This window comes from Podarcis bocagei (genome assembly GCF_964188305.1).
Source record: "Podarcis bocagei genome assembly, chromosome: 1".
NCBI lineage: Eukaryota > Metazoa > Chordata > Lepidosauria > Squamata > Lacertidae > Podarcis > Podarcis bocagei.
The window spans coordinates 48,467,369-48,482,558 of NC_138125.1; the positions used below are offsets into that span (position 1 = coordinate 48,467,369).

General features: G+C 44.5%; 1 protein-coding gene across 4 annotated transcripts in view; it reads left to right on the forward strand.

Annotated features, from left to right (window-relative positions):
* MAP3K9 (mitogen-activated protein kinase kinase kinase 9) overlaps positions 1 to 6,169 on the forward strand; it is a 101,854-nt gene extending 95,685 nt beyond the window's left edge. For all 4 annotated transcript variants that reach the window (XM_081185918.1, XM_081185917.1, XM_081185919.1 and 1 more), the window contains exon 12: positions 5,815 to 6,169. In XM_081185918.1, the coding sequence (XP_081042044.1) occupies positions 5,815 to 5,842 (28 nt within the window). In that variant the 3' untranslated portion in view covers positions 5,843 to 6,169. The remainder of the gene's footprint in view (positions 1 to 5,814) is intronic.
* Positions 6,170 to 15,190: the final 9,021 nt, after the last annotated feature.

Genomic DNA, 15,190 nt, shown 5'->3' on the forward strand with positions numbered 1-15,190 from the left:
ACTTCCCACAGTGAGGGAACCTCCAGAAGACCCTCAGAAGTGGACCTTAGTGTCCGATAATCTCCTTCCTGTTCCCACTGCCATCATAGCCAACATCATGGAGATCATAGCCATCATAACTACTAGCCCCTGATAGCCTTTTCCTCAATGCATTTGACCATCCCTTTTGCTGGCCCAGTTGTACACACTCCCCCATGCTTACCCACAACCCCCTCAGAACAGAGTCACAAGCCTCTCCCAGTCCTACAAGTTCCCACATGCTCCCACTCTGCCCAGGTCCTTGGCCATATTAACTTCTGCTTAAGGCTGTGTCCAGATGGCACCTTTCCCCTATTTCCATTGTGACTGGATTCAAGTCGCCCAATTAAAGTGGATTTGGAGCTGTTGTGCAATGAACCACTCCCCCCCCCCCAATAATTAGTTGTTTCTTGTGGTAAATAAAGTGGCGAACTGCACTGGGAAATGTGGGGTAACATTTGTGGCTTGACATGGCATGGTGGTATAACCCCTCCACAAACAACTTGGATTGAATGCTCACTAATCAGCTGGTGCCTTATAATCTCTATGCAGACTTTGTGCAAACAGGTCAGGATGAATGCTTGAGCGCTCTGCAATTTTGTTCTCATGGTGGCCTGTGGGAAACCTATAAGCAGGTCCTGAGCTCAACAACACAGTCTCTGCTGAAAGCGTATTCCTTAGTACAAGCGTACTTGAAAGCCTCATTATCACCTCTTTCCCTTGCCAGACCAAGGAGGCTCCATAAATGATCCCTGTGCTCCCAACTGGTGATGTCATTGCACCTGCTCTGAAAATGTACCAAAGTTCTGCTCCCCTGTGTTCCGCCTTCATTGTTGTTGTTGTTTAGTCGTTTAGTCGTGTCTGACTCTTCGTGACCCCATGGACCAGAGCACGCCAGGCACTCCTGTCTTCCACTGCCTCCCACAGTTTGGTCAGACTCATGTTTGTAGCTTCGAGAACACCGTCCAACCATCTCGTCCTCTGTCGTTCCCTTCTTCTTGTGCCCTCAATCTTTCCCAACATCAGGGTCTTTTCCAGGGAGTCTTCTCTTCTCATAAGGTGGCCAAAGTATTGGAGCCTCAGCTTCACGATCTGTCCTTCCAGTGAGCACTCAGGGCTGATTTCCTTAAGAATGGATACGTTTGATCTTCTTGCAGTCCATGGGACTCTCAAGAGTCTCCTCCAGCACCATAATTCAAAAGCATCAATTCTTCGGCGATCAGCCTTCTTGATGGTCCAGCTCTCACTTCCATACATCGCTACTGGAAAAACCATGGCTTTAACTATACGGACCTTTGTTGGCAGGGTGATGTCTCTGCTTTTTAAGACGCTGTCTAGGTTTGCCATCGCCTTTCTCCCAAGGAGCAGGCGTCTTTTAATTTCGTGACTGCTGTCACCATCTGCAGTGATCATGGAGCCCAAGAAAGTAAAATCTCTCACTGCCTCCATTTCTTCCCCTTCTATTTGCCAGCAGGTGATGGGACCAGTGGCCATGATCTTGGTTTTTTTTGATGTTGAGCTTCAGACCATATTTTGCGCTCTCCTCTTTCACCCTCATTAAAAGGTTCTTTAATTCCTCCTTACTTTCTGCCATCAAGGTTGTGTCATCTGCATATCTGAGGTTGTTGATATTTCTTCCGGTGATCTTAATTCCAGCTTGGGATTCATCCAGTCCAGCCTTTCGCATGATGAATTCTGCATATAAGTTAAATAAGCAGGGAGACAATATACAGCCTTGTCGTACTCCTTTCCCAATTTTGAACCAATCAGTTGTTCCATATCCAGTTCTAACTGTAGCTTCTTGTCCCACATAGAGATTTCTCAGCAGACAGATGAGGTGATCAGGCACTCCCATTTCTTTAAGAACTTGCCATAGTTTGCTGTGGTCGACACAGTCAAAGGATTCATTATGCCATGGTTACTACCAAAGCCCAGCTGCCCAGCTGGAAAAACTTTGTCCCCCTCCCTTCAAGATTAGCAGTTCCCCCAAGCTACAACAACAACAAAAATGATATGAAGGACTTCCATATGCATATGTGTGCATACATGGACACGTGAGATAGATTGTTTGAAAATATAGGTTAATTGAAAAAAAGTAAAGGCTTGGGGGGTGTTTGCGTGTGTTTCTGCAACAAATAATGGTGTGTGTGGTAGAAACCAGAGACAGGACCTGTGAGCTTTAATCATATAAATTACTGATATGGTGTGTGGGTGTGTCATAGAAGTAAAAGAGACGAAAATCCTACTAGACTGCCGTTAGTCATCCAGTTCAGGTATAAAAGACTCAATCAGTCTCTTTGTTGATGGCATTTAATTGCATTTTGATGAATTCCATGCACTAAAATGCACAGTGCTGTATTTTAAAGTATTCTCTTTGCCTAAGGAGGAAAAGGAAATTGTCCCAGGGAGTTAGCGATACTTTCATTATAATAGGTGTCAACACTTATCTGACATTGTCCACAACAAACAAGGCAAGCAGTTCCTACAAGGGCTTAAGGGGAAGATGGTAGTGCCAGGCAGACTTTCTCAAACATGGCAGGATTTACTAGTGCAGAAAAAGCTAGACAGATAAAGCCTGGAGAAGGAGATAAAATAAGCGGGTGGAAGCACTTAAACAACAGATAAAGAATTTTAGCATCAGCATAGCAGGGCTAGAGACCATCCAGATAAAAGTCTCTGTGTTTTGCATTATAGACTTGTTACAAATGTCACATCCAACACACACACACACACACACACACACACACACACACACACACACACTACTCTGGTTAGTCACAGCTAGTCTTACAATGTACTGTCTAACTGAGCAAACATTTTCTCTGCTCAAAAAGCTGCTGAAGAACATCAGTTTCACTATGTAGAGTATCTTCCTTTTGCATGATGGCCGGACCAACGATCAGAGTGTCGATCTTGGACCTGAGACCCTGCTTCCAAAGTCAGGCTCAGCCATGAAGTCACATGATATCCACCATTGGCAAGTTGCTCTTAGTTTCCTGTTGGTAAAATGGATCTAGCAGAGATGGGGATGGGAGGGAGCCTTATTCCATGTTAGACCGTTTGCCTGTCCTAGCCTGGCATTGTCTCTACACAATCCTATATATAAAAATAATTTCAAATCTATTACAGACTGGGATAATATTCTTCACTTTAAATGTTTGTTTTCTCACAACAACTCTGTGAGGTAGGTTAGGCCGGGAGACTGTGACTGGCCCAAGGTCACCCAGTGAGTTTCATAGCTGAGCAGGGATTTGAACCCTGGCCTCCAGATCCTAGTCCGATACTCTAACCGTTACACTATGTGCACTCTCTTTTAAACATGATTGCAATCTGTCTGTTGCTCTTTGACCACCAGGGCCTTAGTCCCTTCATCCAGATCTTTTGTTTATTTGTTGTTTAAACCCAACAATGCACACGCAGGGAGTTTTGCAGCATGAGAATAATTAGAAAGTAGTCAGGCCACTTCCTCAGGGAGCTGTCAGGATGCTGTCAGCGGCTCCTAGCTGGTCGCCTAGGAAAGTATAAAGACAAAGGAAAGTTTATTACAGTCCTTTTTAATTTCAATCTTTACAGAACCCAGCCTCTTGGATAATGGTGTTGTCGCGAGTGAATCTCCACCCCGTCTCTCCCACTTCCTCATTCGTCACTTCTACAGGTGCTGCTACGTGCCCTTTGTCTTTGAGCTCTTAGCTCTCCTATTTTTAAGGCTCGTCGGGTTCTGGGAGATGGAGGGTCTGGAATGCTCTCTAATGACAATGTGTCAGCTGGGTGTTGTTCCGGCTCTTCCATGATTTCCCAACTTTTCCCCTCATCTGCCTCTGAGCTGTGACCTCCCTCAAGGTAAAGGTAAAGGTACCCCTGCCCGAAGGCCAGTCGTGACCGACTCTGGGGTTGCGTGCTCATCTCGCTCAAGAGGCCGGGAGCTGGTGCTGTCCGGAGACACTTCCAGGTCACATGGCCAGTGTGACGAAGCTGCGTCTGGTGAGCCAGCACCAGCACCGCACACGGAAACGCCGTTACCTTCCCGCTATAAAGCAGTCCCTATTTATCTACTTGCACCTAAGGGTGCTTTCGAACTGCTAGGTTGGCAGGAGCCGGGACCGAACGACGGGAGCTCACCCCGCCGCAGGGATTCGAACCGCCGACCTTACGATCGGCAAGTCCTAGGCACTGAGGTTTTACCCACAGCGCCACCCGCGTCCCCGTGACCTCCCTCAAACCCCTGTTGTAAGTTTATACTGTCTTCTTCCTCCTCCTCCCTGGAAGGGTTAGGGTGGGGAGGCAGTCTCCACCATTCCTCCTAAATCTAAAGTCTGGTGGAGCCGGGGTGAGAACAAAGGGAGGGGTGAAGCAAAGGTATCAAGGGATGAATGGGAGCACAGGCAGTTTCATGTAAGTGTGTTGTTTTCTTGCAATTACTTAGTTTTAAAGAATTAACAGATTGGTACATCTCCTAAAGCAAAACAGAAGTAGTAGTAGTAGTAGTAGTAGTCTGAGGGGGTTGGGTGATGACTAGGACAAGGATATATTCAGCCTTTCCTTGTCTGTGACTATCTACTTAGTCAGCATGTTTATGGCCACAAAAGACAGTGTTTGTTGACTTTAAGAGTTTTAAGGACACAATGCAAATGGGACGAAAAGTCTGTCCATGTCCAAACATGAATGGAAACGTCCATCAAGGTATTTATTGTAGAGATAGGCACATTCCAGGGCATGGCTGAGACTTTTTTTTTAAGGTTACCACTGGTTTTGAAACTCAGGTAGCATATAGATTACCAAGCAGGGGAGTCTAGTCCATGGAGTAGATGTTTATTTGAGCAGAGACCTGAGAAGGCGTTTGTGGCTGAAAGTTTAAGCTAAATATTTTTGGACTGGTGGTTAGAAAGTACACATTAAATGAGAGAGACAACTCACTCTGACCTGGGGGCAACCTGGTTTCTGTCAAAGGAGTGGTTGCCTAGGTCATCTGAATGCTTGCAGTGCAATTTCAGAATGAGACATCCTGATTCAGAGAAATATTAGACATGCACACAATACCTTACGCATTATGGCATCATCATCCAGTCTATGAAGAGTACTGTATAGATTTACCCAGGTCAGTATCAGATCCACTCCAATGCTTTGGGCAGAGATGTAAGAGGGGGCAAATCCCAGCCACTGCATTTGCCAGTGTAACATTTAAAAAAGCACAACATTTCACCACTCTACAAGGAGGCTGATTTTGCATTAAATAAGTGGAATCTTTTGTATGTGATATACATATTTCTAAACAATTGCCTAAACACTAAACTCTTTAGAAACACTGGTTTCTAAATGATGAAGGCTGCAGTCTGAACAATGTACAGCTTATTTTGGGTTGTCTGGTAATGTTTTGGCATTTTTGTCTGTTTAAAATGAAGGTTGAGACTGGATCCTCCACTGCCCCCACTTTAAGATCATCTACTCTCACCATTCATTTCATGTTTTAACTAATAGTTTGTCATGCTGTTTACCTTATATTCCAAGAAAGATTCCACTTTTTAAATTCACACTGGGAATAGATAGGATCAGTTGTTTTGTTGCTTTTTTAGATCAGGCTTTATAAGTTCACTATTCCTACTAGAAAGATCTGATACTGGCAAAATCTAATTAATACAATACAGCATTGTCTGCAGTCGACAATCAAATACTTGAAATTCACCTTGCTTCCTCACTGGGATGCATGGCAGCCATCTAATTAACAATGTCAAGAATTTGTGTATTGAGCTTGTATTGTTACAGCATATCCCCCTGCTTCCTTCATTGTTTTTCTTTCAGTGGTGCTCTGCCTTTGCCGCCCATCTAACCCATCTTCATAGAAGACTAGAATCATAGATCTTGCAGAACTTGTTCTTGATGCGCAGAGAACAAGATTCCATTGCTTTCATATCTCTCCTAAGCTTCATGGGGTGTCTGTGAAGACATTTAAAGACATTTTTTGATGTCTTTAAAACCTGCCACTCATAGGTTCCCGGTGCCAAGAAATCAGGCAACACATGGTTTGAATTTGCCACCTCTTGTGGCTTCCCGTCTCATATTTTAATCTCTCAATTTCAACTGGATGCTTTTCTTTCTGTCTTCTCATTTAATCTGTGTTGCAGTGTGACAACAGTATGCTATATTTTACCCTCAAGGATGGACTGCTGGAATATTTTAAACTCAGAAATTTTTATTATAGCATATACTAATAAAGTAAGGTAAAGGACCCTTGGATGGTTAAGTCCAGTCAAAGGTGACTATGGGGTGCGGCGCTCATCTCGCTTTCAGGCCGAGGGAGCCGGCATTTGTCCGCAGATAGCTTTCTGGGTCATGTGGCCAGCATGACTAAACCACCTCTGGTGCAATGGAACACCGTGACAGAAACCAGAGCGCATGGAAACATCATTTACCAGTACATACTAATAAACACAAACATATATATACACAATACAATACAATACAATACAATACAATATACTAATATTGTCAGGCTGCTGCCAGCAACTCCCAGCTGGTTGCAAGGAATGTACAAAGACAAGGTATTTTTTCTTACCATCCACTTTTTAGTCAGTATTTACAGAAAGAGGCTATGGAATCCAGCCTCTTGGATAATGGCGTTGCTCCGAGTGAATCTCCCCCCCCCCATCTCTCCCACTTCCTCGTTTGTCATTCGCATTGTCACTCCTACGGGTGCTGCTACGTGCCCTCTGCCTTTGAGCTCTTTGCTCTCCTACTTTCAAGGCTCTCTGGGTTCTGGGGGATGGATGGGGTGGGGTCTGGAGTGCTTTCTAAAGACACTGTATCCACCAGCTGTCGCTCCCCTGGTGCTTCCTCTTCTTCCTCCCCTCCTATTATTTCCCAACTTTCTCCCCTTATCTGCCTCTGAGCTGTGACCTCCCTCAAACCCCTGTTGTAAATCTAAACTATCTTCCTCCTCCCTGGAAGGGTCAAGCTGGTTTCATCCTCTGCCCAGTCCCTGACAAATATACAGATTCCTGCAAGGCACTCATGGATGGGGCTTCCCTTGAAGTTTCAACAGTTCAGTGGAATGCATCGCCTTCCTCTTAACAAGCTTGGATCTCTCTTTAGTAGCATACGATTTCAGCATCCTTACTTAAGAATAAAAGAACATAAGAAGAGCCTGCTGGATTAGACCAATGACACATCTAGTCCAGCATCATCTTTTCACAGTGGCCAGATGCCTGTGGGAAACCCACAAACGGGACTGAGCTCAAGAGCACTCTCCCCAAAATAGATATGGATAATACTATTGGAACCCTGCGATTAGCCAAGAATACCTTCTTAGCATCAAGTTCAAATATCAGGAGCACACAGAGATATTTGCAATGGCTGTTCTATGATAGTTGTGCTCCCTCCTTCTGGAGATTTGTCAGAATTTACAGTATCTCTGAATTCTTTGCAGAAGTGTTGCAAAATTTTGCTATTATTAGGGCTGATTTGTGTGTGTGTGTGTGTGTGCTTGCAACTAAGTGAGCTGGGATAGAAATAGAAGCGCATTGCCTAGCCGGCATTCATATTGCATGATTTCCTTCATGTATGCTTGCCAGGGTCACACACAATTACCTCTGGACTGTGGCCTTTATGTGACACAATCTATTTTCTCTTTGGCTTATGCATTGCCTACCTTTTATTCACCTTGGGTTCCCTCCCTTGTGGGCCATAAGGCACACCAGCTATGCTCCCTTCTCCAGCAACCTGTCCCTATGACTAGGATGATATGTTCTGCATACCATAGTGTCCTGTCATTTGTGGAAGGTGACATTTGATTAGTTAAGGAGTGCCACAACAATACCTGGAAATCCTCTCGGTATGAATTCAGATACACCCAAGTTTTCTTTCAATCTCTTAACCCACAAGAAGTGGGAGTCTTTCCACTCCACCCACAGGCGTAGTCGTCTTCAAAATAAGATGGTAAAATAATACTGACACAAACCTCCCCCTCCTCAAGGAATAGGGACTAGAAAGGCTAGATGCCTTGGCACTCCCTGTGATGTTTTCCTCCCAATTCAGTTTTTCAGACCGATTCTTTTGGAATTGCCACCAAGTCCTGTGCTGCCAGAAGATCTGACCAGCTAGGAAGGCAACGCTGTGGGGAATTGCGGAGCCTGAGGATTACATGGACATTTGGTGAACCCTTGTGATGTTTCTTATTAACCAACCCTATCTCAATATAGTTCCCGTAAAGTATGAATTCATTTGGAAGTAGCTATAATTTGCGCTTCCCCAGTTTGCTTTTCCCATTTATGACTTGGGTTGCTTGCCTATTTCCCCTCTTATTTTTTCCTTACAAATAGATGTTAATGCTCATTCATTGGTTTTTCCTCTAAACGTATACTGTAAACATACTACAAGATTTATATTTATGTTGTTTTTCTTTTGTATTCTTACCATGTCCATGCATATTTTATTTTTTATTTTTATTTATTTATTGAATTTACAGTGGTACCTTGGTTTATGAACTTAATCCATTTTCGAAGTCGTTCTTAAACCAAAGTGTTCTTAAACCAAGGCGTGCTTCCCCATAGCAGCGGGGGACTCAATTTACAAATGGAACACACTCACCAGGAAGAAGAACATGTTCTTATTCCAAGGCAAAGTTCACAAACCAAAACACCTACTTCCGGGTTTGCAGTGTTCTTAATCCAAGTTGTTCATAAATTAAGCTGTTCTTAAACCAAGGTACCACTGTATATACCACTCTGTACCCAGAGGTTTCAGGGCGACCACAATATATAAAATCAAAATAAGAACAATAACCCAATAACACCCCCCCCAAAGAGCCACATTTTAAAAGGGTATAGGATGTCAATCAGGTCAACCAAAGGAATGGTTTTGCCTGGCGCCTAAAGGTGTGTTAATGAAGGTGCCAGGCAAACCTCTCTGGGGAGAGAATTTCATAGACAGGGAGCCACTGCAGAGAAGGCCCCGTTCTCGTGTTGCCACCCTCTGGATCTCTCAAGGAGGAGGCACATGAAGGAGGGCCTCAGAAGATGATCTCAGGGTCTGGGTAGGTTCATATGGAAAGAATTTTATTTCTTCTCTTTCTTTTTTAAAGATGTAAAAAAGAGAGCAAGAGGAATTCAATCTCACACTTTAAACAGTCTTACAGAACCATCCACTTCGTAAGTCTCAAAGATGTGTTGCTGTATTTAGCCCTATTCACATGCTCATTCATGTTGATATGAATGTGTGGAAGAAGAGGATCATGGCTACTGAATCTGATTGCTATGTGTTCATTATTCAAACTTCTGAACAGAGTCAGGTGCATATGTCACAGCACGAGTGTCTCCTGCAACAATACGAAACAAACCTGTACCAGCTCCAGATGTACACATCTTAAATCACAGATGGGGAACCTGTGGCCCTATGGATGTCTCAGACGCTAGCTCCCATCAGCACCATCACTCATGGCCAACTGGAGTTCTGGAGGGCCCAAGGTTCAGTTGGTACAACTGAAGCCGAACTCTGCCCTATCATAATCTTTCCTATTGTTGCTCTTGTCTGCACCTTCCCCAGCACACATTTGTGGTCCCTCTGCTGACTCTTGCCCTCTCACTGCAGTCAAATTATTAAAACATATTGCAGGGGAAAGCAGCATAGATCTGTATTTTGACAGCTTGAACTGCATGCCTGGAAATTATGTTCTGGAAGGACTTCTCAAGCGGCCAACTCCATCACATGATTTCTGTAATAGCAACACACACAGATTCTATTTAAATTCTCATGCGAGGCTTTTAGACAAGTTCTTCAAGGGAGGGATGTGCCTGCTTTGCAGCTGAAAAGGTGCCAAGTAATGAATAAAGAAGCATAAGTATCGGTCACACTGGACTTCCTCTCCCCAGAGGGATAAGGACACACTGGAAGTCGAGCATAAAAACCTCAAGGGGGGTGTAGCGCATTGAAAGGAATGCAATGGGAGGGTTCTCCTGGCTGTGGGCTGTCCAAGTGGGTCCTCAGAGCTCTTAACAGCATCAGGGCCTGTCCTCAAATTTGCTTCCCCACAGCAGAATGTATGAGTGACTGAGATTCAGAGACATGGAGCAGTACAGAAAGAGAGCTCACCAGCGTGGCACTCACACATCTACAAAGTAAGGAGGGAGATGAATCACACATGAGTTTGCGTAACATGCTGATTTAGATGTATAGATGTGAATCTAGAAATATTGGAGAAGGCAGTGAAAAGCTTCTGGGAAATGATATATAATGAGATGAAAAAGATGTTGAAATATACATTTATAAAAAAACCAATAGCATTTTTACTTGGTATTGTAGGGGAGGATATTAACAAACAGGATAATAAACTGTTTTTATATGCAGTAACGACAGCAAGAATATTACTGGCACATAAATGGAAACAAGAAGAACTACCAACAAAAGAAGAATGGCAGACGAAATTAATGGACTATGCAGAATTAGACAAGTTGACAGGAAAGATCTGGTCTGTGGGACCAGAGATTCTCAGAAGACGAGTAAATATCTGAACTATTTGAAAAGCAATGGTAATAAACAGATTACGCTAGTAGGAGTTCAGGAAGTTTTGTAAGGAGGATTATGCAAAGTATTGCAGAGAAGATTATGAAGAGATAATTAAGGATAATTAAAAATAATAGAGAAATTAAGAAATGTAGATTAAGTGATAAATGTTGAAAAATCTTCAGATGTGGTTGATAGAAGGCCAAAACATTGTATAAGATAAGAAAGTATATGATATGATTTTTGGAAATTATTTGTAAAAATATCTCTCTCTCTAAAGAAATATTGGAGAAGACAATAAACAGGCGTTCATGCTTCCTCAGATGATCAACTTCAAGGCTTGTGCTTATAGTTCTTTATTTTTAAACTAGACTCACAGTTTATCTTTATCTTTAAACTAGACTCACAGTTTGTGCAGAGGGGAAAGTGTGGGCAGAGCAAGAGTTGAGTACTTCTCTCCCACCAGACAATTCTCCATGACACTCACGCCATGCAACTCTCTAGTCCAGTGTTTTGAACCACTCTGGTGTCTTAGTGCCTGTCCAATTGCTTTGGCTAATTTCCAAAGATGTCCTCACCTCCAGATCTTTTTATAGCTTGGGATACAAAAACTACTTGACATGACTGAGTGCTTTGGCTGCATCCATGAAGACGAGAAAAGTGCCAATAATGTATTTCTGGGAATAGTGAAACACTGTGAGTAATCTTACAAAATTATCTGGCCATTTGTCATTTCAACGCTCTTTTGCAGCCTTCAGTGATGAGCATGCATGCCACAGATGTTCCACGGTGCTAAAATGCTGAAAGGCAGGGATCCCTATTTGGCAGTTTCCACCAAACCCTGCCCCCCTGCCCCACTCCTGATGCCAGCAGAGGAAGCTCCCTAGCGCAGCCAATCCCTACTCAGTGGGGTTCACTGATCAACTGATTAGCACTCCCAGAAAGCCCTGCTGGCATCAGAGACCTGGATTCAAATGCTGGCTCACAAATGAAACTCATTGGGTGACTTTGAATCATAGAATCATAGAATCATAGAGTTGGAAGAGACCACAAGGGCCATCGAGTCCAACCCCCTGCCAAGCAGGAAACACCATCAGAGCACTCCTGACATATGGTTGTCAAGCCTCTGCTTAAAGACCTCCAAAGAAGGAGACTCCACCACACTCCTTGGCAGCAAATTCCACTGTCGAACAGCTCTTACTAACCTCACAGGGTATTGTTGGACCTAACCTCACAGGGTATTGTTGTGAGGTTGAAATGGGAGGAATTTCCACTTATGTCACCCTGATTTCTACGGAGGGAGGTGAGATATTGTATAAACTGGAAGGTGGCACTGCAAATTTAGTACTATTAAGCTCCAAATGTCATTGTCAAGATAAAATGAACAGACTGTTACATGTTGTGAATTAGTGTAGCACAGTCACTCAGAAAGTAAGCTGTGAACCAGGTAGCCATTGTTATAACTTCACTTTTACCATGAGTTCACTTGGTGATCTTAGCTTGGTGCTCTCTGCCTCAGGTCTTATTAGCAATGTAGGGATAATAAAAGGTCCCTGGGTGGTTAAGTCCAGTCAAAGGCGACTGTCAGGGGTACAGGGACAGAGGCACAGGGAAGGCAGGAGATGGAGAGCGATGGAGAGGAATCCCAGGACAGCGAGGAAGAGGATGATAATGACGCAAGGGATTCCATGAGTCTCTCCAGCGAATCAGAGGATTCCCAGAAAGGGGCGCCTGCGCTCAGGGCAAGGGGAGCCCCAGGGGGAAGTGTCAGGAGCGGGGGGCCAGCAGGGGACCCCAAAGCGGCAGCTGGGAATCAGGGACAGCTTCCCCACCAGAGCGCAGCGAGGGGGGGGGGAGGTTCCAGTGTGTCAGGGGAAACAGCTCCGGCAGCAGAGAAGGAGGAGGGGCCAGAGCAAGCCATTCTCCCGGAAGGGGAGGAGGGCAGTGAGGGGAGTAGCATAACTGTCAAAAGGAAGGTTAGAGGTTGGGCGCGCGCGCCAAGTTCAAATGTGGAGGCGCGCGGAAGTACAGGGAGCCCGGAGGAGGAGCCAGGTCCCAAAGCACGCAGGAGGGGGGAAGAGCAGTCTGAGGATTCAGCGTCAGGGGAATCCAGGAGGAGCGGAACCCCAGCGGGCAGAAGGACCCTGTGGAAAAGGAAAGAGAGAAAGAGGTGGAGCAGCGTAAGCCTCTTAAACTGGTGTAGGGGAGGGACTGATTCAGAGGGGACTTCTACCGTCTAAGGTTAACAGACGTGGGGGCTGCACGCCTCGCTTGTGGAACTTAATATGAACTGAAATAAACATCCTTGTATATAAGAAGAACTTGGCGTTGGTCTTTGGTGAGCTGAGACCTGAGGCAGCCCTGACAGCGACTATGGGGTTGCGGCGCTCATCTCGCTTTCAGGTTGAGGGAGCTGGCGTTTGTCCACAGACAGCTTTCTGGGTCATGTGACCAGCATGACTAAAGTGCTTCTGGCGCAATGGAACACCGTGATGGAAACCAGAGCTCACGGAAATACTGCTTAACCTCCCGCCACAGCAGTACCTGTTTATCTACTTGCACTGGTATGCTTTCAAACTGCTAGGTTGGCAGGAGCTGGGATAGAGCCAATGGGAGCTCACCCCGTCACGGGGATTTGAACCGCCGACCTTCTGATCAGCAAGCCCAAGAGGCTCAGTGGTTTAGACCACAGCGCCACCTGCCTGTACTGACTTGCAATATGTCTCTGAATGACAGTTGCTGGAATCTGCAGGTAGGGAGAGTGCTGCTGGGCTCAGGTCCTGATTGTGGGCTTTCCTGAAGTATTTGCTTGACCATGGTGTGAACAGGACGCTCGACTAAAAAAGGTCACTGGTCTGATCCAGCAGCCTCTTCTTTTGTTTTTAGGAGATACATGAAACAGTGTCAATGTGCTAATGCATTATTTTTATTTATGGCATTTTATACATCTATGAAGCAAATCCCGTGGTTACTTTACAAAAAGAAACCCCATGAAAAATAAAGAATGCAATAAAAATAAACTAAAGCAATGTTAATATAATATCTGTAGCAACATAAAATAAACAGAAATAGCTATGAAACCAACCCAAGACACCCAAAACCATCATAAAAAACAAGAAAGGAGAAAATAGTAAATGTCACGGATTTAAAATGCACTAAAATTCAAAGGCTTGGGGGGAATAAAAAGGTCTTCACCTTGTGTTAAAAGGACCAGATGAACCTCTCTGGGGAGGGCTTTCTACAAATGAGTTGCCTGCACTAAGTCTTTGATGTCTTATAGATGCTAATTAACATAATTACCATTTTCTTCTGCCTTCCCTTTTTTCCTGTTTCTTAAATAGAGAACCCTGACCTGTATGAGAGTTGTTTGCCTATATAAATAAGTAATGTTCTGTGCTACGTTGCTTCCGTCCTCCTAGAAAAATACTGATTCTCTGCAGGTTGCAGAACAATTGCATTGCACAGAGAAGGATGAGTCTTAATCTGGTATGGAAAGCAGGAAGCCACTATGGAACTTTAATTATACAAATTAGGCTCTTTGCATAAGAGCAGGTTAGTTATATACTTGGAACGCATTTCTTTTCCGTGTACTGTGAGGCTAATTAATTACGCGCACCCCCGCCCCGAATTATTCCTATTCTAAATGCTAAGCAACCGGCCCCATCTGGCCCTGCAGAGAGAATTCCACCACATGGAAATTCACTGATGTGTGCAAAGCATTGGAAAGCACCCATCTGCATCTCAGGGGCCTTTCCCTCACCTCTCATACTGGATTGTTACCAGCTCTGCATTTGGTGGATCAGCTGCCTTCCACAGTATGGGCAGAATAGAGAAATGCCTGTTTCAAATCACATGCCCTTTTCCAGGCGATTTACAAATTCTGAGTTCGAGTTATCATACTTTTCCGTCTATAAGACGCCCCCATATATAGGACACCCCCTATTTTGGGGGACTGAAATTTCAGAAAATGGGGGGAGGGGATGGCAAAAAGTTGTTGAGCTTTTTGGGGGGAGGATTACTGAGAGCTGTTGAGCTTTTTTAAGGAAAAGCGCTACATGCATCGCAAAATCCGCCTCCCGTCTGTCTCCTCGCCAGCAGAAGCTGCCAATTGCCCGCCCAATTGCCGCAGCATCGGCCAATCGACACCAGCCATTGATGCAGCAACCAATAACACGCACGATAGCTGCTGACAGCCGCAGCAGCAACCAATCAAATGTCCACTCTATGCACTACCCATGTATAAGATGACTCCCACTTTTAAGCATGGTTTTAAAGGGGGCGGGGTACCTACTGAAAAGTACGGTATTTCAGTAAGATCTGCAGAACATTGTTTCTTTGTTGGAATATCAGGTATATTTGTATCTTCCCCCACCCCAATAGAATATGGCCAGGCCTTTGTGCCTCTATGCTAGTTTATGGCTTAGTCCCAAGGAGGTTGCCCTGGAGGCTTTGTTTCCCAAACTTTGGACTCCAGATGTTTTTGGAGTACAACTCCCATCATTCCTAGCTACCAGGACCAGTGGGTAGGGATGATAGGAATTGTAGGCCAAAAAAACACAGCTGGAGACCCAAGTTTGGGGAAACACTGGTTTTGAAGGATACCCTGTATTGTATCATGGCTCACTGAACAAAGACTGCACAATATCCCTGACTTTTGAATTTATATTGCTATAGATTGTTC